This window comes from Aphelocoma coerulescens, chromosome 2 (genome assembly GCF_041296385.1).
Source record: "Aphelocoma coerulescens isolate FSJ_1873_10779 chromosome 2, UR_Acoe_1.0, whole genome shotgun sequence".
In the NCBI taxonomy this organism is placed as follows: Eukaryota; Metazoa; Chordata; class Aves; order Passeriformes; family Corvidae; genus Aphelocoma; species Aphelocoma coerulescens.
Genome location: NC_091015.1, coordinates 61,614,040 through 61,641,192, shown reverse-complemented (window position 1 = coordinate 61,641,192; position 27,153 = coordinate 61,614,040). Strand labels below are relative to the sequence as shown.

The following is a 27,153-nucleotide window of genomic DNA, read 5'->3' as shown; positions in this document are numbered from 1 at the left end:
GTGTTTTAGTTAAGATATGAACTCTTTATTTTCTAGGTCTGGATTATTCCTTGTTAGCTGCAGCTGTTGACAGCTATATGGGTTTTTCTTTGCTTTACAAAGTCACTTTGTTCCACATTGAAATCAAGGGGAGTTTTGCCTTTAATTTTATCATAAGCAGGATCAAGCACACTCAACTGGATGGCATTTCTGTATTTGTCTGGAGGTAATATGGTAATAACAGGAGCTCTGTAGCCAATTAATTTTAAAATGTCAGGGAACATTCTAGGCCTCACTGAAAGGGAGACGATGGAACTGAGAGCATACTCTGAAGCTGGTGTCAGGTTGAAAGACTGGTTTATTGCAATGGTTTGTTGTTGTTCGTAGATCAAAGGAGTGGTTGATACAGGCATTAATACTCGACAGACTGCTAATGGTACCTACCTACCTCACTGCCTGAGGAGGCTAAGAGACTGACACTTCAAAACACTTACTCTTAAAGAAATACAGATGGAGGTTAAAAGCATGACAGAGTCTAGCAGCATTGAATGAAGTAGGACATTTTTAATGTTCTCTTTGCCATGGAGTGGGGGTCAGCCACCATGGGCAGCTGGAAAGAACCATGAGTGAAAAGAGCCTCCTTCTAGCCCTCCTGGGTTTTGTGTTTATTGTCTCCACAAATTAATCCAGTGCCTTTCTTATAGCTGGTACAGCAAGTGATGCTGTGTGCCCTGTCCCTTCCTACCTACAAGTGTTGGGGAGGATCATACTGACAAGTCAGAAAGAGAAGATAGGCCTTGAGAATAAAAACGGATGGGGAGGAGAGGAAGGTCACCTGAAATATGCCTGTGTCATGGGCTGTGATGTGAGGGACATGGCACAGAAGAACAGGGTCATTGCCAACAGCTTGGAATAGAGGGAGGTAGGAGGGAAAGTGCACACAGCTCTTTCAGGGGACGGCACTCACAGAGTCAACAGAAACTTTGCGGTCGTGGTGATGAATGTCTTGTGGTGTGGGTATGGATCCACTTGTGCTGCACCTCAGTGTCTAGGCAGAAAGGGAAGTGTGGGCGGTGGGAATGCTACATGCATAGATCTGCAGGATAAATCCTTTGATACGTACGCACATGAACCTTTTGTTTGCAAAGATTTATACTTGTGTCTGAAGGGAGGTTAAAAACCTCTCTTTTGATACCTGTGCTCAGTTACTTTCTGTTGCCTTTTTTTTTGTGTGTATGTTTTATGCATAATAAGCTATGCCTGACACTTGTGTAATACGTTAGACAAGTCTTTTCTTCTGTCTGGTAGCAATATACGCTACAGACATCACACAAGGCTTGTTTTCTAGCAAAACAGTTGTCTTAGTGGAAGGTATAATGCATTGTTCATGGTAGACTATGGTAGGATTTTTATAACTCTTACGTAGTATGAGAAATTAAGAGTGCTTTCTGCAAAAAAACACTCCTCCAGTCACTGAACTTTGGGGAAGAGATATGGGAAATGTCAGACTGCTTCTGAGCAGTGACTGAGAAATTACTATACCTGACAGTTCTGGGAAACAGTGTACATTACTGGATATCTTTCTGCAACTCATATTTACTCTATATCGTTTCATTGTTAATCTCTTAAATTGTGCAGAATGTCTTCACAGCTTTTCCTGTAAACCTCTGCTACATTTACTGGTATTACATTTCTTAAAAGATCTGTACATAGAGTACGTATACTATACTAAGTATTTTATTTTTGGTGCTCTGATAGTCTCCGGATGTACCCTCTAATTTGCAATTTTACAGTTGTCTAGAAAATCAGACTATTCTTAGATAATCAGGTAGTAGTTTAGTATGTTTTTTTAAATTTCCCTTATGATTCTATTTTACACCCATTAATGTACTTGGAATACACATTTTCTGCCGTCCTCAGGAGTGTTTTACCAGCTTACCTTTATATAATACAAAATTTTACAGCTTGAGAGGTCTGACTCCTTCCTACCTAACCTAACATGCCTGACCTAAGATCCCAACAGTCACTGACTCCTTAAAAAGGGATAAAGAGAGGTGGAGCTGAATTCTGTCTGGGAAAGCCTAACCTGGGTCTCAGTTGTTTTCATGAGGAGCCTGTCCCTTCCCTCTGAGTACTCAGGGAGTCTTGCATTCCTAAATTGGGTGGCTCAAGTACTCAGAACTTCAGTTGAATGAATTTAGACCTCTGTAGACATGGATCTTTTTCATACAAAGTACTTGAAGAACCGAAGCCACTGGTTATAAAAATCCATCAGGTAAGAGACGACTGTTATTGTGTGCTGCGCAGAACCTGAAACAGGACATCCAGCAATGGTTGGGGCTTCTCAGTAGGAGTATCAGTGGATCACCTCACAGAAGAGCAGCAATGTTTTTAGCTTGTAACAGAGAAGAGCATCCCTGTTCTTAACCTCCTTTCTGAAAGCCCATTGGATTAAGTACTGTTCCTGGGAGGCCAGCAGAGTCCAGCTTTGCAGTGGACCTCATAAATGTGGTGATGATTTCTAAAGAGACCAGTGTGGGGCACGCAGGTTTTTTTGAGATAATCCTCTTCTTAGAGTGGTGCTTCTTTACTTTAAAAGGTGGATGAAACCAATACTAGTGCCTGGTACAGAATGTTTGGGTTTCTTTCTGCCATGATTGTTGTCCATAAATATTGTCCTTGGGCTTGAAATAATGAAGAATTGAGGTTTTTAGTCTTTGGCACCACAGTCACTAGGACTTGTGTATCTGTAAATCTGGTGTAGTCCACACTGGCCTTTGTGGACATGAGGATGCTCGGTAAGAGGCGTATGTTGTGCTATGTACAAATGCTTAATCTTGCACCTGTTGAGAGGTAGTCACTGTCCTTCGTCTGGTACTGCTGCAGACTTTGCCTGCTTCTGGTGTTTAAAACCAACCAAGTAAAAAATATAAATTTCCTATTATGTGCATCATAAAGCATGAACAAAGGTGAGCATTGTGGACTTTGGAGTATTTGATAGTAGCACATGAGTAGATCCTAAGCTTATTTATTTCATTTTGTAGTGTGGAAAGAACAGAGTGAAGCTGTGTAATGTTATCTTGATTAAAGATATTAACATGTTGACCCTTTTCTAATTTCCTTACAATTATCTTTTTGAGATTTTATATTCAGGCTATATTGCATATTTACCTGCTCTTGTGTGCCTGAGTATGTCCTTTAAAAATGTTGGCAGTGTTTTTAGATCTTTTTTCTGTAACGGGTAGGTCTGATGGCTGTTTCTCATCCCCTGCTGTGTCAAACTGCTGAGATGAAACTGGTTTTGCTGCTACTGATTTAGCAGAAAATAAGAAATTAATTTTGTACTTAGTTGCATTCCATTGCAGAAACTTCCTAGTACTTTATGTAGTGAACTGTGAGTGGATTATGACTGATTCAGTGCAAATGTCTTGAACATAAGATTGTTAATTGCTCTTAGTTAGACATAAAGTGGAGAAATTTGGAGTGAGCTCATGTAAAACTGGTAAAATGTCTTTTTGTTGTTGTTTTTCAGAAAATTGTTTGGTTTATATACTTACAGGAGTACAAATCTTAATGTGATGTGTGTGTCTTTTAGCACACTCTCTTGGGTTCATCAGGCATTAAGTCTTTTGTAGTACTTTCAGAAAGAGAAGAAAAAAGCATTATTAATTTTCTTCCTTTTTCTGAACCCCAAGAATTTCCCTCCAATCATTGCCCCGTATTCCAGCTTCTACCTTCTTATCCCTGGGAGATTGTTTAAGTGCTCTCAGAAAATATGGACTGCTCTTTATTGTGCTTTTGCTCTGTAGATGGTAAGAGTACCCTCCTTACTGTGCTGCCACTTTTTCTGCCTTGCGACTAATAGGGCTGCATCAGGAGTCAATCCCACCCACCTGCACCAAACCTTGCCGGGTTGACCTTGAGACCAGCTCTTTCATTCTGGTTCTTTTTTGCACTGATTTGCACATCACTGAAGCAAAGTTAAATGTAAGAGGATACATTAACATAGCAGTACAGCTGGACTGGAAATGCACAAAGGTCACAAAATGGAAAAATGAACTGCCTAATAACATCCAATTGCCCCACTGCTGATGTATAATGGCTTTGATTTCCGATTACTGGTCATTATATGCATAAGTATATATATATGTATGTATTGTGCCATCGATGTGCAATATTGAGACAAATGCTCTTAAAGTTGTCTAGTGTTTCTATGGCATGCACTCCTCTGAAATCTTTTCAGCCTTCCCAAGAGCAGCAGTTTCACCTATGTGCTCTGTAATATCTTGCAGGGAAGAGGGTGTCAGTAGACCGTGTAAGCCTGCCACTCCTTTGGGCTATTAAGTGATTCATTTGGAGCACTAAGAAGCCATTCCTGTGCCTCTAAAATAAATGGACCAATGCTACGAAGTTCTCTGTGCTCTCCAAATCCTTTGGATTCATGGTATTCTCCAATCCCTAGCTTCATGACTTTCATGTTGGGTCTTATGTTTACAGCAAGTCAGATACTGGATGGTATGGAGAGGACTTTGCATAGCATTTTTCACTCTAAGCCCTTGTTTACTGGATTTGGCTGTAGTATAAGCTATGCTTTAAAAATTCATTCTTTCCCAAGCATTATATTAACAATTCTTCCAAAATTCAAATATCCAAAGTGATTTTTTTCTCACAGGATGATAAATAGCTGAGATAGGTGGAAGTAGGTTGATAGGAGGTGGTTATGATAGCTGAAGCTGTAGCCTTGCTTACAGCTTACTTTGGAACTGTGTTCTTCCTTACCTCTGCATTGCCTTGCATTTTGTATAGTCAATTGTACTGCACCTGCAGTGATGGAAAATGCAAATGTTCTCTTGGTTAAAATTTGCTGTGCAGGTACCATGTGCTGTGTTAAGGACTGTCCCCAGGCAGAAATTGGAGTATTTCATTTATTTACCTTTTCCTGCCTCAGAGTTTGACAGAGTATAGATAATGTAGCTTCCCTGAAAGCGTCTGAGTGGTGGCAGCTAAGGGGCCCTCAGGGCTATGGGTGGGGAGAGCAGATGGGGAAAAGATGCCTCCACAGCAGGCCTGTGGTGGAGGTGAAGATGAGAAGGTTCCTGGGAAGAGCAAGAAGCAGATCCTGCAATAAGTATTCAGGGCTATGGAAAGTGAGAGAGTTTGCTCTGAGGAAAGATTTCACTTTGCTGAGTTGAGAGCAAGGCTACAGGAGGGGAAAGTCCTGCCCTGTAAGGAGCAGCAGCAAGATTCATTATCATATATTTCTGCTTTCACCCAGTTCTTTTACTCTTCCACGCAACAGAGATGTGTTTCCTGTCTTTCAGAATTTACCCAATTAAAATTTAAGCTCTAATAAAACAGTTTTACATGCTGGACGCCCTTTCAGCAGCCTCACCTTCAAGTTAGGGGTCTGCCTCAAAGCTCTGGCTTGCAGATTCCCATCACATCATCTTTTGTTGACTGTAGGCACTGTTTTTTTCCTACTTGTCTTTCTGGCCCAGCCTGAGGTTTCTGCCCTGGGTATGCATACCTGGGTTATGAGTAAGTTTTAAAAATCTTTTTACGTTGTCTCTCATCCAGCCAACCACATCTTTCATATGGACTGTTATCACCTTACTTACTGTTCTGTTAGTACAATATCCTTGTTGACACACATGATCTTACCTTCTTGAAAGCTGGTCCAAAGAGTTCTGCTGAGATAATTTATCACTTGCTCCAGACTGCCCTAATTTTTTACTTTTAAATTTGTCTTAGCTCCTTCTTGTCTTTAAAAAACACATGAGCCTTGCAAATGACAGCTAAAAGCTTATCAGGAGGGCCTTAATTTCTGGGGGAGCAACCAAGAGACTGACTCCACACCTGATTTCCCTATGATATCAGACTTGACTGCTGGCATATTAAATTTTCATATGGATAAATGTGCTGTGTCCCAAGCTTCCCATCACAGAAAGCTATCTCATTGTCTTTCTCAGTACTTGCCCTTGAAATTTGGGTTGCCAATGATGCTTGCAGACATCTGAGTGACTACTCTGAGCCTGCTGTCATGGTGACTAATATTGTCACCTTGTTCTCTTCAATTTATTCATCTGCCAGGGCTCCAGTGATGGGCTGTGTTTCAGTCATAGTCTGTCTTTGGTATGCGCAAAAAAAGTCCATTGTACCACCATCTGGACCTGCACAAATCCATCTTCCAGCAATCGGAGGTAAATGGTATCAGTCCAAGTTTCTGGAAGACAACTCTTAATTGTCTGAATAGAGAACAGAGCTGGATCCTTGCAGATGTTTAGCTGAGATCTACCTCTTCTTGCTAAAGCATCATGGACTTTGTTAGCATGATTTAAAATAATCCCAAATAAAAGAAAAAAAAAAAAAAAGAAAAAAAGAAAAATCCCTAACATTAAACCCTACAGACTTTCAGGAGAAGCTTCCATGGCAGCTCTAAATCCTGTGGTGAAATTCAGCTAGCAGTAATAGTGTGAAGCCTCTCAGGCAGAGGATTCTTCTTGTCTCAAAGACGGAGACAAGTACCATTGATGGTACATTTTTTTCAGGTGGTGAGGGAAAAGGCACTGGTGGCAACAGCTCTCTGCTTTCCGAGTGCCAAACAGCAATCGGGAAAGGAGAGAGGAGTGAGTGAGAAATTGAGAGAATGTGGGAAGAAACTGTGAATTTTTTTTTCTTGGTATTTACTGTTTACGGGTTTTCTATGTGTATATTTTTGAAGTCAGTTTTCTTTACAATCAGATCTCATCTGTCATTTCCTTTGGGCTGCTCCCTCCTACTTCCCCTGTTAGTGATTCCAGTTGGATTTATATAGGAGGAAAAAAAAATCTTCCATTAATTTTTCTGATGTTTGCATTAGATGGACTAAGTAAGATGAATAAGAGGCAAAGTGTTGCTCACAGATAATCCTCCAAATATCTGATTTTAGGTAGGACTTTCATGTAGCTGGTAGATCTTTAGAGACAAAGCTTTCCAGAGCTCTTTGAAAATCAGCAGTAAGGGGAGTGAGTGGGAAAGTGAAGCCTGGAGGTCATTTTGTCTAGAGAGTCCCTGGGTGGAAACTCCCCTGGAAGGACTGACTGTAGAATGACTGTTTTGAGGTAGGAATGAAGAGTTGTTTGTTGACAACCAACATTTGGCCTTTCTTTGTTCTTGCTTTATAATTTACACTCTATATTAGAAATGAGTGTTTAGTGTAGTGTGTGTAGTGTACACACCTCTGCAAGAGGATTGAGTAAATATTAATCTTACACCGCTAAAATAGATACAATTTTTTTAATATAGTATGTATCCATGGTGGATCAGATTGCTTTCACAAGACATCAAGAGAATGTCTTTGCAGTTTTTTAAGCTGTCTCACCCTGGCTGGGACTCTATCACCAGGGCTTGGGGGCTTCAGATAGTTACATGGAAAACATGGCAATCTGGTAATAAAATGGAGAATAACCATTTTACCTAACCTCTTTTCTACTTATTCATACAGCCATGCTTGTATTTTGATACCTTTATTTAATTCAGATAATTATGTATGACTATTGTTTCTTTCATTTGGGGTTTTCTTCAGTTTGGGGATTTTCTGGAAATACAAGAGACTTGGATTTGTGGAGAATTTAGCCTTCTGGGTTGCTTAAAAATTATGCCATTTGTTCCCTCAACATACAGGAAAACAGGAACTTACAGAATTAAAACATAGTGACAAATATACCATTTTCATTAAAACTGCTTGAAGTCATGCTGAAGCTGAAAAAAATAAATGTTTTAGTCTAATTTAATTTTAAGGTATGCAGTTAATTAATACTCTACATCTATTAACATTCAAAAATGAAAGTATCTGCAAAACCACTACTCCCTAGAGTAATTTGTCACCAGAAATAAAACATCTGCCTTTGAACTGAAGTAGCTTTTGGGTAGCGCTGTGAGCAAAGGAACCCATATTAATGATACAGACTAATCCAGAAGAGTGAACTTCAAGTTCATTACATTGATATCTCACAATTATAAAACCAATTCTAGTTATGTCAGATACTGTCATGACAGCAAATGCCTTCTTTGGTAAGTGACAGAAACTACCAACAATTTAAAATTACTGACTAGAGTGTGATAGTTTGTGTGCCCGCTTGTGCATTCCAGATTAGAAAATGTTCACAGCATTGATAAAAAAAGATGCATTTTCTGTTTACATGGTATTTTGGTCTTTATACTGTGATGTGAACTCTCTTTCCAAACAGTGAATAAATGTAAGAAAAGAAGTAGCAAGAAAAAAGACATGATGAGATGCACAGTAAATGCAGCACTATGTCCTTCCCTTCCCTTCCCTTCCCTTCCCTTCCCTTCCCTTCCCTTCCCTTCCCTTCCCTTCCCTTCCCTTCCCTTCCCTTCCCTTCCCTTCCCTTCCCTTCCCTTCCCTTCCCTTCCCTTCCCTTCCCTTCCCTTCCCTTCCCTTCCCTTCCCTTCCCTTCCCTTCCCTTCCCTTCCCTTCCCTTCCCTTCCCTTCCCTTCCCTTCCCTTCCCTTCCCTTCCCTTCCCTTCCCTTCCCTTCCCTTCCCTTCCCTTCCCTTCCCTTCCCTTCCCTTCCCTTCCCTTCTTCCCCCTTCCCCCTTCCGGTAGTAGACAAAAAAATACCTTTTGCATTGTTAGCTTCAGTCTTGCAGCACATACTATAAGGTGTGGCATTCCCGCTAGGGCTATTTTTGCTTATAAACCCTGTTTAATGCAGTAAGTGAGGATTTGGGTCAGCAGATTGTAAGCATTGTCGGGCAGTGTTTGCAAAGTGACAGCATATTCTAGGGGTGCAAAAATGCCAGCTGAATTTTTTTGCTCTCTGTACAGTTTTTGTGCAACAGAATCCTAAGATACAATAATAGGTCACTTAATTATTCCCCCCCAAACAGTATTAATAAAGAAAATATTGGGGGTTTTTTCAGGACTTACTCTTCTTCTGTGCTACCATAGCCTTAATAAAGACAGTGTTAAATAACTGCTTGGCTGGACAAAGGAGCTATGCTTTTCTGTCACTTAATTTGTTTGAGTTCAAAAGGACCATTTGACTTCTGATCATGTGAAAAGCATTTCATAGCATACTGGAAAGCTGTCTAGTTTTGTATCTAAGAGACTTGACAGCATGGTTGGCAACAGACGGATAATGGAAGGCTAATGAATAATGAAAAGTTGAGTGATTGAAATAGCAGAGCTGCATGGAGAGAAGAGGGAAAGCTGGGAAGGAAAATGGCAAAACAAGGAATATAGAAGTCAGGAATAACCAGTATTTTGATCAGTATCAGACAATGTCTTCACATCAGAATTTAACCCAGTCATAACTTAAGCATTCTCCATCTGCCAGCTCACAAAAGCTCTTAACTTGTGCACCAGGACACATTTTGTACAAGTCACTCAGCTTGCCTTGAGGAAGGGTAGGTTGAAATTAAAATATTTTTCAGCTGTTAGGATGATGACTACTCTGCAGTAACCTTCTCAATTGCCATTAATTGTCTGGCGCATTCATAAATTCCTACCTGAGCAGGGAGTGCTTAGTATCTCACAATCTGCTGCAAAAACCAGATCAGAACTATAGCATTGGAAGCTATCAGAGGGGCATTGCAACACTTACTTTGTATTTGTACTTCTGTGAAGACATCTCTATTTTTGTAGCAGGATTAACTCCGTTTTCATGGCACTCACTCTTCAGATACCCAGCAGGGAGGAACAGCTCTTAATCCCTGCTAACCAGTCCCTCCAGATGGAATATGGTCTCTACGGTGACTGCACCTTAAGGGGTCCTCTGCAAATGTAACAGGAAATACTGGGGCTAACACTTAACTCCAGGTCTCAAAAGTGAGCAGACTATCTCGTGACATTAAAAGAGGGTGGCTCTCTGGCAGTTCGATAGTCACGATGTTTGTGTCTAGGTGTGTGCCATGGAGGAAGCCAGCTCCTATAAACTTCCTCACACTGCCAAGCTCAATTGTGGCTGAGCTTGGTGGTGCAAGGCTTGCTCTTACACTTATTTTCACGGTAAGAGTTACAGAGTAAGAGTTGAGTTAGCACTGTTCCTGCTGCCTCTTTTCGTGTCGCTTTTTTGCAATGACAAATGGAAAAAGATCTGCTACTTTCTTGCTATAACTTACTACTTCTCCTGAACTCTGATATCGCTGAAAAATTAATAACACTGTAAATACTATGCTTTCTTTTTTTTTTTTTCACAGAATCTGTACCAAAACAGGTTCCTAGGCCTGGCAGCCATGGCATCTCCATCCAGGAGCTCACAAAATCGGCGCCGGTGCAAAGAGCCTCTCAGATACAGCTATAACCCTGACCAGTTCCATAACATGGACATCAGGAACAATTCCCATGAGACGGTCACCATTCCTAGGTCTACCAGTGACACAGACCTTGTCACTTCAGACAGCCGGTCCACCCTGATGGTCAGCAGCTCCTACTACTCCATCGGGCATTCACAGGACCTAGTGATATACTGGGATATAAAAGAGGAAGTGGATGCAGGGGACTGGATTGGCATGTATCTCATAGGTAAGTTCCTGTTACCCCTTCCCCTTTGGGTTTCTTGCCACTTTTCTTAGTTGTAAGCATTAGGGTAATATGGGCTATGAATAGCAGTGAGCTGATACAGCTCCCTTAAGTGTAGTCTTAAAGTGGGTTTATATGTGACAAGAATTTTTTCTGCTCCTGAATTACTGGTTGCAGTCCTTGCACTCACTTTTTCTTCAGCAAAGATACAAGAAGGCTTTCTGTTGATGGTTTCTTGACATTTCAAGATAAATTCATTTTAAAGCCATTTGGATGTTGGGAAAATACCTCCTGTATCAAGACAGTACAATATTTTCAGGTTTTCCTCTTGAGAGTCCTTGAGTAATCTGTGACAGATGAGAGGTTTTACAAGTCAAGAATATGAATCATTTAAAAACCTTGTGAGAATGCTTTTTTCTCTATAGCCACAGGATATTTTGATATGAGCAATAATTACAGACTGAGACAGTCTGAACTTGTCCCAGAAAGTTTTGCTTTTTTTCCCTTTTATTGTGTATTGGAAGTTATATTGAGCCATGTACATTAACATATTTTTGGCAACTCCATCTAGTAAATCCAGCCCCACAGAAGAGTAATAAGAAATGGTTTCAATCGGTTTTTACCTGATTGTTTCACTTCAGTATAAAATTAGCTTTTCTTAACCTGGTTTGGTTCCTATGGAAATAGTCCTGCTGCTGAGACTGGACTTTATGTTAACTCATTGCTTTCTGGTAAATTTTGAACATGGTGGATCAGTTTCAGATGAATTTCTCTGTCTATTAGGGGTCTTAAAAATGTGAAGTTCTTACATGTTTCTTGAAAACCAGCGACTTTGTAAAGAACTGGTGCCCCCAGAAAGGGAATGTTGGTAAATCACTTTCCTTGTCTATTTGGAAGGTGTGCCTAGCACTAAGCAGATATTTTAGTTCTAATTGCACTGTTTCATCTTGCCCAGACAGACAACTGAAACCAGATAAAGCATATGATGTTGTGAGATGAGCTTTTGGAGCAGGCATAGGGGACATTGTAGGCAGCCACAGTGTTACTTAAGTACTTTAGTGGATAAAACCAAATGGCTTGGCTTCACATACTGAAGATGTTGGGAACACAGATGTTGGTGACATAGGGGATATGTGAGAAAGTACTAGATAATAGGTCTGAGCATGTAGAAGAAATATGGTGGCAAGGTGTTACGCATTGGAAAACAAGTGCAGGGTATTGGAGAGATTGTAAAAAGGGATACACAAGGGTGGCTATTTAGGACATGGAGGGAAGGAAGTGGAGGTTACAATAAGCCAGGTTGAAGTACTTGTTCCCATGAGTAACCTCATAAAATGTCCTGCTTTGAAAATACAAGTAGGCTTCTGAAATGTAAATCCTTTAGGAAAGAAACAGACTGGATTTAAAACAGATGCCTCGAAATCAGTCTGGTTCTTTGGCCTTAACAGAAAATTACTTATGTTTACAGTTAAGTTTGAAGTGGAATGTTTTGCTGGAATAGATGACAAGACACAGCAGCCCCCAGTACTGGGCACTAAGAAATACTGTATGCCTGCTCTGCAGTAGTGCAGGCAACTCGTGAATTGTTGCCTCAGTGGATAGAGGTAAAGCATTCCTTCTGGAGGTCTGAAGTCAACAGAAAGTGCATAGGGCTGTTTCACACTGACTTGAACTCGTTCAGCCAGGTTTCACAGCTTGGGCATTGCATCCAGGGCTGTGAAGACACACTCTTAATTTTTTTTTTGATAGGTAACATGAATACATAGAAATGTAACTGGACAAAATAAAAATACACCCTGGTACTCCTGCTTAATTTACCATATCAAACAGGATACATTGCCCCAGACACCCCAGTAAATTATAGGGGCAAATTTTGAAGTGTATCCTTGATCCTGACGGCTGAATACCAGTTGTTTATGACAACAGTCAATGGCTTGTTCCAAGGAACACCGCTGCCAAATGAAAAATAAATAGTGTGTCCAGTCCCCAAGAAACCAGTAGCTGATCCTTGATGTCTTTGAAGGTGTTTTGTCTCCACTCTCTCAGGTTCCCACTGTAAATAACTGAGGAAACAGCAGACAACAGCATCCCTCGTTCACTTTTTTCTCTTCCCTTCCCCTTTTCCCATTCATGCCCCCCCCCCCCCAACCTCATGTAAGATGAGCTTTGGTTTGGTTCCCTTTAAAGAACATGGAAGACTGTGAAGATCACTTGGGTTTTAGTGTTTGTTTGACACGGAAAACACTCAGAATCTATGAAGGTAACTGGCATTGTGGCTGTATCCACATTTACAAAGTAGGGCAAACCAGTAGGAACAGGCCTGTAGAAGCAAACATCTGATGAAGGTGTTTTGAGGGCTTGACTTAGAACAGCTTCAGTCTGACAAACTGAATGCCCTTGAGTTGCTGTAGTGCATCTTTCAGTGTAGTTTCATCAGGACAGAATCGAGTTTGTGTGTCTGTATGACAGCACAGTCTGATGGTGACAAAGTAGGGACAGTTGGAAGGGTCAGTACAAAGCACCCTTCTGACCTGAAATAAAACACTGATGCCTTCTGTTTGTGACCAGTTCGTCGGGGCAGGAGATCCAGACATCCCTAATGGTTTAGATTTGTGTCTGCATCTGCACAGATTTGGTGAGTCTGCATTCCTGTTTAGAGAGGGAATGTTCCTGGCCTTGTGGATATGACCTTCACAATGTAAACTGATCTATAACTATGTTTTGAATTAGCAGCCAGACTGGAACAAGAGAACCAAAGAAACTATGAGCTTTTCCCACTCTGCTCAGGAGAGGATTAGTGTTGAGGCCTATTATTATCACTTGTATGGCAACTCTGTTAACTGTTGCGATGCTGCTGGTCATTCTAGTGTGTCTCAATCCAGCTTGTGGATACAGCCCAATCCTTTCTGTGATTGGGTTGGTGAAACTGGAGCTGAAACATTTGAATGTAGTATTGTGGAGAGTCATGAGAACTGGGAAATTATTTTCATCCTTAGGATATCAGGCAGTGTGTTGTGGATTTTCTTTAAGCCTTGGTGTTGGGAGCATTGGAGTTGGTATTTGTTATTTGTCTTGTGGGAGTATCCCAGGAAGGGGCTATGCAGAAGCAGAACAGAAGGCAGTTCTCACATTGTAGGAGTTTAATAGTTGCCATTGTAGTATTCTAGGACATATCTCCAAATAATTTTGTATGAGTGTTGGTTTTGAAATGCATAAAACTTACTCTGTTTTCATCACTCCTGCCATCACTAAAAATTTGATACCCAATAAACTGCAGACTTCAGAGTAATGGTATTCTAAGTCTGGGGAAATAGAGATGATATAAAGGGCTTCCAAAAAAAAAAAAAGGAGCAGAAATCATGTGTCCTACATGTTTTCATACTGTGGGACATTTTGGGATGCTATTCAAAAGTTAAAGTAGCCTGAAAGAGGGAGTCCACCCTGTGTGGAAATTCTGTCTGCTGGCTGCTCTTGTGAAGAGCCACAGCTCCTTTTATCACAAGATATCTGTTCTTCTCCCCTTCAATCCATTTATGCATTCCTTAGGATGGCCAGCTGGGAAACAAAACAGTCTTTTCAGATGCAGGTAAGAGCTGGATTTAGTACTGGTTATTAGAAATTACTAGGATTTGCTCATGGTCTCAGGAAATGGACTAAGCAGCCAGTCAGTCTCTCATAAAACAGTATAGAAAATGGTGGTCATGTCTCTCATGGCAAAAAATAGTATCCACCCTGAAGCTTCCTGAAAACATCCATGCACACGTACATGATTTTCATGAAGGGCCATAGAAAAACTCCCTAGTTGAAGGGAGAATAGTAAATGTTGACTCTCTTAAAATATAGATGTTATTCCTTCAGCACATTTTAAGATTAGCCGTGGAAAGATGACAAAAAAATATGTAAATTGGGAAAACAAGCATTTCTTAACACATACTGTGCCTTCAGGAATAGGAATTACGTTTCATTCCTGCTAAGCTGAAATGCTAGAGATGCTCCAACTTCCCCTCATATATACTATGTATAAGCTCTGAGCAATGCAGAGGAACCTCTACATTCTGTAACAACTCATCTGAAATGTGTGTTTGTCTTCCCTCAAGAGAATTACAGTATTATGAACATTCAGTTTTTCAGAAAGAGACCCACAATCAAAAATATGTGTAAACACTCAAAAAGAGTTCTCTAAGAAATTTGAGCATAACAAAGCTTTGTTGCTATTTAAAAGTCTCTGGAATTTAAGTTTTCTATGCAGAAAAGCTATTTGTAAAGAAAAGGCCCATTGGGGACAAAAATGAAACTAAAATAAAGTTATGAATAATGAAGAAAGGGTATATTTTTTTAAGTAAGGACTCTCATTTAATGGCTACTGTGAGGCAGCTGGAATATTTGCCGTTATTTATCTCAAGGCTTTCTCTTTCTCTCTTATCTCATTTGCTATTGCTGTTCGCTACAGTATGAAGCTCCTTTAGATAAATTAATATGGACTTCTGGCAGCTGCCTGTAGATAAAGAGCTATCTTATAATTACTGCAGTGGCATTTTAGCTGCTACTAGATTTCACTTCTGTCATCACCTCCATATCTGATGTAAAGGAACTAATGAGAAATGTTTAAATGTTTTGAAAAAATCATTTGCTCCAGTGTCTGTGCACACTGATGTTAGGGGTTTATCAGGGCTAACATTATACTTTTCTTACCCATATGAAGCAGGCTTTCTTTCTTTCAATATTTCCTTACATGAAAGCAAAACATTACTAAAGGCTATTTATTAAAAATGTCTTCGTACACAAATCTTGGAGAGTCCAATATCCTGCCCATATCTGTTTTTTTGCAGAGTAGTTCTTCTCAAATTTATATAAGTAGAAATGTCTTCACCTGATTAGTGACTAAAGTTTAACTTCAAAACTTTTTTCCTCCTCTGTTTCATCTTGTGATGTTATTTCTGCTCCAAAAAGGCAATTCACCACAACCTGACCAATCTAATAACTATTGGTTAATAGAATTTAAACATTTGTTTAAATACTCTCTGGGTTGATTTTTATATACTCTCAGGCTTAAATGGCCTGTGTTGCTATTCTACCCACTGAGACAAGTGGAAAAATGTACTTTTTTCCTGCCATCAGACTTGGACCAGAACTTGTTTATGCAGTTATTTTACCAAACATTGAATGCATACAAGCAGAAAGCATGTTAATGTTGCCAGCAGAAATGTAAAATGTTAGAAACAGCAATGTTCGTATAAGGGTGAGATTGTGGGTGTCTTTGTTATAGGTCTAATCCCCGACTTAGGCTCTCTCTCCATTTTTGGATGGTTGCTCCACCTCTCTGCTTCAGATACAGCCATCTGTAAAACAAAACTCTTCACAATGTGCCTGCTTAGAGTGAATTTTGTTGATGTTGTGTCCTGGGGTTACCCATTTTTCCAATCCTTTTATGGCCTTTGGAAGAGAATCTCACTGTGGTCTTAGGGCTCCTCCTCAGTAGGTCGTCTTGTAGTTGGGTCTCACACCAGGCTGGGGATGGCAACCATGGCTGGCTGTGATCAACTCAGCAAGTTAAGCTTTGTTGGACATCTGCAATTCTGCTCCCTCTGTGAAACATCAACAGAGGTGGCCAGGCAGCTTTCACGAGGCACAGTGCTATTTATGTCAGGAACAAAAAGTGTCAGAGGAGCAGGTATCACAGGCCTTTGGCAGATACATTACTGCAGCGGTATCAGTTCTTTGTTCCAACCTGGCTCGCCTTCACCTGGCTGCTCTTTGTTCCAGTGAGAGTGATTTATCAGGCTGAGTCACTTCTTGCCTTTCCCAGTTCTGTATCCAGTGAGCCACTTCAGCCAGACAAAACCTGGATATGCTGTTTTACAGACCCAGCAAGTGTGACATGAACACAGTTAGCTTTTGCATCTGATTCACCCCTTTACAAGTAGATGCAGTCAATGTTTAAATGCAAGGGTCTCTGAATATTCCCAACATGTATGGCTTCTAATATACCTTCCCTTTCAGTGCTTCCAAGGTTCAGCTGTCATTTTTGTTAACGTTGGTAGTACCAATGCACCAAAAAGCTTCTGCAGAGTGGTTAGTGTAGTAGTGGTGTGCTTTATGGTCTTTTAGGGAACTCATAGTAAAGAAGCCTGCAGACTGCCAGTTCTTTTCCTCAAAGATATTTAATATGTGGTAGAGGTGTTTACTGTGTGCCAAAGGATTCCCATTTTCATGTATTACTTCTCCATAAAATAACAGCTTTTATGAACATCTTTCTAGGTGAATGGGTAGAACAGTTTTCCACTGCAACTATTCATGCTGAATATCAGGAATGGGAAATAATGCAGACAGGGAGTATTGCATCCTCATGCCTTCTCAGTGATTTCTAGGGTCCTTATGCCCGTGAATAAAACTGCCAATATTGCTGAATAGCCCAGACTTACAGTGAAGTCAGTAATGATCACCTACTAAAATATTTCTGAAGAAATCAGTTAGTGGGGGATATTGGTGCACCAAATCCCAGGTTTTGGCCTCAATCCTTCAAAACAAGCGTATTCCATGCAGCAAGCTCAGACCATTGACTGGATAAAATCAATCATGGTGTAAACAGTGGACAGAACAAATATAAAATTCTTGGCAGGATAAGGCTTAAAACAGAAAGATTTGTTTTGGAGAGGTTGTCAAGCCAGCCATGTGGATTTTGAAGGTTCAGCATATGTTTTTCTTCTCTTCGTTTTCTGGTTTAGAACTAAATCCTTCCCATTCCTTAGTGTTTATAACACTTACATTGCACTGCTCATAACACTGGAATATTCCCATGCTGCCTTCCACAACTACTGTAATGACTGTGTATGCATTTAGCTTTTGTAATCTTGCTCATCCATTGATCTCTCCAGCCTTAAAGACATTTTTTTTCTTCACTGGAAATCTTTCACTTTGTAATAAGTTTATAACTGAATACCATTTTTCAGATAAAATCAATCCAGATTCTCAAGAGATTCTTTGCACTGTGGTGCTTCAGTGTACACATCTGAGCTGTGTTTGGATTTTTTTTTTTTTACTGCTTTATCAGATCACAAGCTCCTGTCTAATTTACTGTCTGCTGTTATGTCTTTTAACATTTCTGTAAATCCATTTTTCAAATACTACAAATTATTTCCCCCATATTTAATGAACATTTTTAACCTGGAAAAATGTCATCCTTGTTCACATTTCAGATCTTCCAATGTCCCTTTATATCTTGTCTTCATATTGCCTTGGGCCTGCAGCATCTCTTATTTTAAAATTTTCTTGCAAATTTCATGGGTGCGCTGCTTTGTCCTAATCTTCATTTTCCAAATTGCACTGTAGTCAATGGGGAGGCTTCCATTGTGAGAACTTTGGAACTGTTGTTATATTAAAAACAAGCAAACAAAATTCTTCTATTTTGTACCTTACCACACATTGGATATCTTCACTTTTTTCAATATCCTTGTTTGGATTCCTTTCTCCCATCTTCAGTTCTGTGTGCAAACTGGATGTCATTACTTGTGAATATGTTTGTGCAATGCATAGCTGAAGTAGAGCTGTTGCTGTACTGAGACCCAAACATGGTGCCCCTGCTGCAGGGTTAAGAATAAATCTGGAAGTGCAGGAGCTTTAAAGGAGAAGCCTGTAGCTGGGACGGGCATAGCTGAAGTAACACTGACAGCTGTGTGGTGCCATCACACATCTAAGGGTATGCAGAGCCAAATGACACCAGTATTACTGGATAGATGCCCATCCCACTGCAACCTAACATCTGCTGTTGGGGTTTTAGTCCCCACAAGTTTTTAATGCTGATCCTCCACTCCTTGCTTTCTTCATTCTTTCTACCTTTTCAGCAGAAGATTTGTGGTTACAGGAGAGAAATAGATGAGTGGTGGGTTGTTCTGGAGCACAGCTCCCAAACACCTCAAGGACACCATAGAAGAACAGAGTCCATGGCCATCAACTCTGCTTTTAGCCAGAGGTTCCACTGTTGCAGGGAAGGAGAGGGAAGTCCCTTGAGTGACAGGGCTCAAACTCTCAGTGTGGTCAGCTCAAGTGCAAGTGAGGAAGAACTGGATCCACAGCTCATCCAGAGCCTTCTGAAAACCCACGCTTATCATTGCCAAGATTTAATAGGGTCTCTGTAACGGCGCGTCATTTGCCGTTGTTGTTGGTCTCATAAAAGATGAGAATGCTATCTCCCAGCAGTAATTTGGAGACTGGCGGAGTGGTAAAGGGTGATAAATGGCTCTGAAAGTAAGCTACATGTTCAAAGATAAAAGTGTTTTGCTGAAAGTTGAGACCCCTTGATTTTGGGAATGGCTGATATGTCATTTGGGTTTAATGTGTAATTCTTTCTGCTTCACGTTTGAAATCCACCATGCCTGCCTTTCTATGTGCCTGAAGCAGTTTTACTTATGGCCACCATCTTCTCCCCTCAGTGATCAAGAATTATTCTAACTTTGCCAACTCACTCCCCATTTTATTACAGTCTGTCTCCCTACTTTCATTTCGTCTTTCTCTTGCCATGTCTTCCTCACGCTGCTCTTCTCCACTCATTGTTCACATTTCTCCCTCCCAGTTTTTTTTCTTTAGCTGGGCAAGGGGCTAATTTTTGTGGGATTAAAATGGAACCATTGATGTACTCAAAAAAAGCATATGCAAAACTCTTAGATCAAGAATTGAGCTTGCAGCACCAGGGAAGCATTAGGCCCTTTTTTTCCAGAACTCTTCTCCCTAAGAAGTTACAGAAGGAGGGATGCTAGCTGTAAATTGCAGTATGTTAATTGCCTGCAGCAGAAATTGGCAAATGAATTAACAGTGAAGTTTCAATCCACACTAGAGCTTAATATGTAGCAGCTGAAGTCAATGGAAATGTTCCTAACTATTATTTGTGATTTTTAAAATGTGGTGTCTTTGTAAATAAGAAATTGGGATCTGCATCTTCAGCATATATTTCTCATTAATAGCTTCTCTTCTGCAGAATGATGACTGCTTGTATTGTACAGCTCTTTGGAAGCACAGCTTCCAAGGGCTGGGTTTTGCAAAGCTAAAGGATTGCAAAAGGGAAACACTTTCATGGCCTGATACAAATCACTACAAGCTCCACTTGTGAATTGCAGAGGCTGTGTCATCATTTTGTTTTCTTCTTCAAGTGATGGATTGGGTGGCAAGAAAATAAACATCAGAAATATGAAGCTTATTTATGGCTTACCCCTTCTATTACTATTCTGCAAGATTATTTTGTTTTATTGGTACTTTATGAAGGATCTGGAACGCATGTCCTGTGAAGGGTGGCTGAGGGAGCTGGGGATGTTTAGCATGGAGGAGGCTTAGGGAGGACTTTATCACTCTAACTATCTGGAAGGAGGTTATAGCCAGGTGGGGGCCAGCCTCTTCTCCCAGGCAACCAGTGATAGGATGAGAGAACATAGTCCCAAACTACTCCAGGGGAGGCTTAGGCTGGACATTAGGAGGAATTTCCTCACCGAAAAGGTGATTAGATACTGGAATGGACTGCCCAGGGAGCTGGTGGAGTCGCTGTCCCTGGAGGTGTTTAAGGAAAGACTGGACGTGGCACTCAGTGCCATGGTCTGGTTGGCAAGGTGGTGTTCGGTCATAGGTTGGACTCAGTGACCTCAGATGTGTTTTCCAAGCTAACTGATTTTGTGATTTATGAAATCTCTTTCCTGCAGCTTTCCATGCTAGTTGCAAAACAGATCAACCAGAGCGCAGCCTCTTCATACAGAAAATTGTTTTTAAAAGCATTTTGCTAGCTATTGTCATATGTCATAATAGAGACATACATATTGACAAACACTTTTAAATTTCAAACTAACACAGATTTATTTAGCTGAAGACTCGAAGTCCTTCTATAATTTCAGAAGTACAGCATTTCCTTTTCAGAAGGGATCAAGACATGAAGTGTAGCTCTTATTTTTGTGCCATAATTGCATTATTTTTATAGGAAGCAAGTGTTGTAGTATTAAATCAAATCAGTGATGGATAAGAGACTGGCATACTGTACCAAGTTCAGGAACCTATCTGACATTGTATTTCTGTCTCATGTTAATTATTTGTTTCTTTGAAAGTAGGACTCGTTATTCTAAATTTTGTAGTTGTTAGTCTTTGAGAATGTGGAAAGATAGGCTGGTCATATAGATCAACAAAATACTGTTTGAGAAAGGGAGTTAGTTTTTCATTTCTCCCTCCTAAGTAAAACCAAACAGACCAAAAGGGTCACTCAGCTATTTGTAATTTAAAATCCATCAATCCTTCCGAGGAAGATGTATTGATTATCTGTTTGCTTCTCTGTGGGAGTTTCAGGCAAACTTTGAAATACCGAGGTCCTGTCTGTTTAGCGTAGGCTGCTGACAGTACTTGAAGTCCCTATTAGATTGTTCACAGATCTTTTTGAGGAGTGGCCTTTATCAACAGTTTCCCTAATTCCTCTGAAAAACAGCATGCTTTTTGCCAATTGCATACTGTCTTTCATCTGAAAGATAACTTTCTTTGGTGGCCATGGTTCTTTATCTCTCTCTAGTGCTTGTGAAGTATATTGGGATGCTCACATGGAAGTGACAACACAGAATATTTTTAGCACTAAAAGGCTGTGCTTGGCGGTATCTGGTTTGGTGAGGAGAAGCAGTCCATCAGAATTGCTGCTGGTTCCCAAAGCACTTGCTGTCATTTGCTTCTAGCATGCCTTGGTCCCTCTGACTGCTATTTGGATCTGGGCTGCCTGGCTCCTGGTCATACATCACCTTCCCTGTTTCTTCTAGGGCCCGTGGGATGTCTGTGGAGTTGCTGCTCCTGTCCCAGTGAAGCCTTGTGGGTCTGCAGCCACCTCCCCTCTCCAGCAAGAGGCGGCTGACACTTCTGCATGCCCGAAGGCAGCGGGGGCAGAGAGCAATATCTGCTGGCTCCCCGTCTTAGACACCCTCACCATCCCCAGCTCTAGCTCCAGGAGCCACTAATGATGTTCAAAGTGCAGCACATCCCAAATACTCACCCATTTTACACTTTCCTTAATTAGTTAGCTGTCTATTGCCCAGGGAAATGAAGCTGCCAACCTGAGAGCAATTGCAAAGTGTTTGCTTTTTGGCCAAGCAGGGCCAAACCCAAGCTATGCAGAGGAAGCAAATAGCTAGTTTAAAGGTTAATCGCATTTCAAAAATAGAGGGAGGGAGATGCATTACAATGCTTCATTGGAAATATGTCAAAAGGCATTAGCTGCTGCCTGAAATATGAAAGGGAGCAACATTAACTCTTCTCTTCATTTGTGTGGAGGTGAAACAAAGTATTTCACCATTTACCTTTGGGAATTAAGATGCAATATGTTTTAAAGGTCAGTTTCTTTGTTACAGGGATTCTCAAGAGATACAGGAAATAAAATTTGTTTTCCTTTGCACATACTCTTTCTCCTTAGCATACCATACCATCTATTCGCTTACCTATGGCATGAATGTTGGTAAATATATGTACATACATATGCATCTAGTGCACTAAACAGTGTTGTATTTCACATGCACCATTTTCTTTGTCAATGTGCTACATACATAATGTGCATGTTGAGGGAATAGTATGCCTGGAATAGTATTCCTTGCCAATTAAAACAGATCGACCAGGAATATTCATACATTCTGGCCTCCTGACGAGTTTCAATTACTGCTATTTTTAACTTGCCAGAGGATATTTCTTTCTTATCTTTCACCTTCCAAAAATACATACCTTAAAAAATTGAAAGAGCAAAATTTCCCTTTTGGACCTGAATGTGCTCTTCTAGAGATAAAATTTGTCTGGCTTAAAAATCCCAATGAACATAAATTTCTACTAGTCTAAAAATAATTTTTATTTCTTTGGAATTAGGGAAGTACTTCTTTCAAAAGAGACAGACAGGGTTAAAACTGACTGTGAGAACAATTTACATATTGGATTTCTAAATAATGACATTTGTAAATACGTTTTATATACAAATTGTTTTTATACTTAAAGATTGCGCTGCTCCTATTTGGGTGCCCTGCATATTGCAGAGCTCCATAAGCTCATATTAAATTACCCTTTCTGCTGCCTGAGCCTGTATTTCATCAGTGGCCGCTCTCCATAAACTGTGTGCACATGACTAGCTCCATGTAGTCCCTTCCCTGGGACCTGCTTTTCTCTGGATGCTTCCCACACACCCCTGTCTCTTGCCTCCATGGTAGGAGGCAGTGAGCAGGTGTTACTCAGTGGGAGCAGCTTGTTACAGATTTCCTGTGGTCTCACCTGTCAGCTGTAACCATAGACTGGCTTGTTTATCCTTCCCTTCCCATGGTCTTCTACCTTGGACATGCAGATGGCTAGTGGTCCTTTTTCTCAGCCTGGTTTTCCAGGCTTCCTACACTTTTTCAACAAAAAGGAGGAAAGAGTTTTCTGGAGTCATCCCCACTGGCGCAGCTTGCAATAGGGATATGATTTAGTTTGGGTACGGGCGTATGTCAACATCTCTGTCAAATTAGAGGGGCTGTGGGTGGCAGAGTTCATGCTGCCTTTGTGCCAGCTGCAGGAAGCAGCTACAGTGGAAGTGCCAGCTGGCCCCCACAGATACTGCCTATGAACACAGTATTTTAAAGCTGATTCTGGGATCTCCTGTGCTACTAAACTCTGGCCTAAAATGCCTGCAGTTTCTTAAGCAAGGCCATTCAGTCCAGCTCAGCTAAGCATCCTTAAGCAAGCCTGGTATTTTATAAACAGTATATCTTGAGGGACAGTAATTGCCCATGCATCATAATAACATGGCAGGTGCTGGAGCATCTCCAGCAGCTTACAGAAACTAAATATGATAAATAAACATCACAAGTGCAGAAGCCAGTGAGCAGCATGCCGGAGCTGAGGGCTACTTTCTGTGCCCCTTCAGGATAAGAGCCAGGCAGGGTTCCCAGGCTCCAGCTCAGTGCAATATTTCAGTATATGCTCACCTTTAAGTATAAAGTTTTTTGCCTACCAAAGCAAAAAGGACAAGTTTAAGTCTTCTCGCAAGTATATAATGTTCCTACTTCTACAGAATGATGTGCATGATCCTTGATAATCTGTATCCAGGATGGTCCTTTACTCAAGGTATTCATAAGTAAACCAGAGCTCTGAGAGTAACAGTTGTATACTTACCTGCTTTTTTTAGAGATATATAATTTGGAATTTAAAAGAAGACACAACCAACTATAAAGTACAAAGTGAGAACAGAAATCCTACCAGAGGACATTGCTATTGAAAGATTACATCAGAGATGTACTTCAAAACAGAGAATGAAACACAGCTGGTGAAATAATTCCTGACAATTAGCAAGTCAGCAAAGGGAAAATTTGTTGTAGATAGCATTCCTATTTATAATTATCCATTGCAATTGTTAATGACCTCATTAGAAGGATTTCTGTTGTAAATCCCTCAAGAGAGTAACACCAAAGAGTTCAGTGTCGGTACTCACTCACCTTCCTCCTTTGAGAGCATGACTATGTAAAGCCAATGGGACAATATTGACATCTGTTTGCTGCTTCCTTCTTTCAGTGGAAGTGTAGTTTCCTTCAACTTAGTCTCCTTTGTTAAACTATTGTGATAGTCTTTGGGTTTCTCAGCTTAGTCTGTTGGGCTGCCTCGTCTGTTCTGCAGTTGGTCACACCATCAATGTGTCCTCAGGCATAGTGTCCCTTGTGTGGCATTATCTTTGTTTTCTTCTTGAAACAAAGCCAATTCTTCAGTGTTTACAATTGATGTATTTTAATGTCAGATTGAGTGAGATTCTCACTTTTTAGTGCAACTAAAAATTAACATAATTGTCTTCAGAACTGAGTCTCAGGACCCATCCAGGACTATTTCCATAGCAAGGCTGAGTTGGTTAAAGCACATTTGTACAAATCTCTCTTGAAATTAAAACTGTTGTTATCACTTAAAGGAAAAGCCCAGGAGGTTGCTGGCTGGTCTCTGCAGGTAGGGATTGTGGCCTTTTGCTTTGTTAGGGCACAGATGCGAAATCCATTTCATCCTACTGAAGTTGGAGCAATGAGGCCATGGCCCAGCCCATCCTGGGTTGCTGCTTCAGCTGCTTCGGCTGAACTTTTGAATAATATAAATGAATGATAAATCTGGTTTCTCAAAATATCATGCCAAACTCTCTAGTAGCTCTCGTATGTTCTGTCAAGCCAAGGTTGTATTTTTAGCCTGACTCTCTGCTGTGCATATTGTCATAACAGGCACTTACTGAAACCAATCTTCTTTGTTTATAGACGAGGTCTTGTCGGAAAACTTTTTGGACTACAAGAACCGTGGCGTCAATGGCTCTCACCGTGGTCAAATTATCTGGAAGATTGATGCCAGCTCTTACTTTGTGGAGCGTAAGTATTTTCCCAATTCTGCTATGATTTAATTCAGTCATTGCAGAATGGTAATTCAGCTGTTACTGTTGTTTTTATGATATCTCTTAGGAAGGGCAAAAAATGTTACCAAAATCTTTGAATGTTTTGATAGAAACTGAAATGCTTGGTGGAATAGTAACCCACAGTTTTCTGCAAACAAATTTTGTGGGCATTGACTTAATTACTTTCTTTTAAATACAGTTTTGAATATGTGTTTTACTCAATTTTCTGTTGTTTGGACTATGTCATTAGTAATGAGATGCATTAACTTTAATATGGTTTTAAGGAAAACAGGAAGTCAGGGGCATAATATCATTCCGGGAAGAATCACATTGGCTTTTAATTGGAAAACTTCATGGTGTATCCAGCTTGTAACAGATTCAGGCGAATTCAGAAGGAGAAAGGGTTGAGTTCTGATTATCATCTACATGAATAAAAGTATAACTGTATGTAGTTGAAGCAAGGTACACTAATTTCAAATTAATTGTTCCTCATTACATTAATATATTACCCAGGGCATTTGATGCAATGCAGTATAACTCTTTTCCACCCTCTTAGTAATGAAAATACAGAAACACTGAATTTGCTTCTGCAAAGTAGTAGGTTCCTTATACAGCAAGTTAATATTTCCAGCCCTGACTGTCCCATCTCCCTGACCATTCAAATCCTTCCTCTTTTCAAAGATTTACCATGTGTTAATGTGTTGCATTGAGCCATGATCAGACGAATCAAGTGGACCAAAAGGTCTATTGGTTTGATGCTTCCACAGCCCAAAAGCCTTGAGCATTCAAAAGGCTGTGAAAAATATGTACATCCATGCCTTATCATTGACTGCAGCCCTCCCCTCCCCTTATTTCTCATATTTGGTTTTCTTCTATGTTCCTCGGTAGCTAATTGACCCTTGTTACTCCTCCCTGCCTACCCCTTCTCCCATTTGCTGTAATTCCTTCTCCCCACCTTGGTAACACCCCCTGGTTGATGTTCCTTTGGTTACTGTGTGTTTTCCACACCCAAATTGAGGGGGTTCAAGACCATGTTTCTTGGTTTTTTTCCCGTGGATTTTTCTCTCCAATAAACCCTCTCTCCCATGAAGAAGTCCCTCCGCTTCTTTCCTGCCTCCTCCGCGCACCTGTGCCATCGGTGGGCAAGGCGAACCCAAGCAGGTGCTTCGCCTGCCCTCCTGCTCTGTGATCAGCCCCCATCCTCCCCGTTCGGAGCAGGCAGAAGATTGCCTGGTGCCCAGGGCAGCGTGCCAGCCAGCAACGGCACCACGGCATTAGTGTGAATGCAATCCATGATCATCTTTGGATAGAAATTGGGTACTCAAAATACTGGACTGAAATCTGTAGCAAAACATCTGTGGTGAAAGAGCCACATCTATACTTAAGGAGGAGTTAAGCATGAAGAAGAGTAGCATGAAGCAATTTGAGTTATACAATTGAACTGCATACTTCCAGTGATCTGCCTTAGCCTCCTGGAAAAAATTCAGAAGTTTGGTAAAAGCATTTATAAATTACTTGACAGGTATATCTGTCTAAGACTGTCTAAATTTGAGAGCAGTCAAAGAAATCTTTGATATAACCTATATTTTAAAGGATTTGTAAAGGACATGAGTTATACTTGTCCAATCTAGGACTTTGATCTTACATATCTAGTATCAGCAAGGGTGCTACGTGCAAATATTTTACAGATGCTCAGTCCTAGAAGCATGTTCTCTCTTTGCAGTATAAAGTATTGCTGATGGTCTGTAATTCCTAGCGTCAAACTGAGAATGTTGTTCTAAAGAATTTAGGGAGCTGCTGAAATGCCTACAGGACATACAGGATGTTTGTATCTTGTGTTTTGAAAAATACATGGATGTGAAACTATTTAACATATAAGAACGTTGGGATTTTTTCAGTTATCCTGGTTTTGGGGCAGAAATTCATTACATGATCTAACCTTTAAAGCAGGCTCTAATTTGCAGAGGCTTTGAGCCATGGTTACAAATTTGTGAGACTGATCATACTTTGGTTTAGCTGTTAAAGAACTGTGGGAAGGAGATATAAAATCCCAGACTGGGTTTTTGAAGAGTTTTTTTTTTAGTACCTGGGATTATTGAGGAAGGGCAGAAGTGTGATGAGACTGCTGGTGGCTTCCTTGCCTAATCCACAATACAAAACAAAGAGGCAACATGAAAAACGCTTAAGAGAAAGCCTCTTTAGGTGGGCCACTTTTCATTAAAGGCTCTGCTGCACAATGACTTTTGTCAGCTTAATAGGTTTGCCCCCATTAGCTG

General features: G+C 40.5%; 1 protein-coding gene across 1 annotated transcript in view; it reads left to right on the top strand.

Annotated features, from left to right (window-relative positions):
- The window catches only part of HECW1 (HECT, C2 and WW domain containing E3 ubiquitin protein ligase 1), a 256,870-nt gene that overhangs the window by 75,485 nt on the left and 154,232 nt on the right, over positions 1-27,153 (top strand). The window contains exons 2-3 of the mRNA XM_069007777.1: positions 10,182-10,506; positions 24,747-24,854. Coding sequence (XP_068863878.1) covers positions 10,182-10,506; positions 24,747-24,854 — 433 coding nt within the window. The remainder of the gene's footprint in view (positions 1-10,181; positions 10,507-24,746; positions 24,855-27,153) is intronic.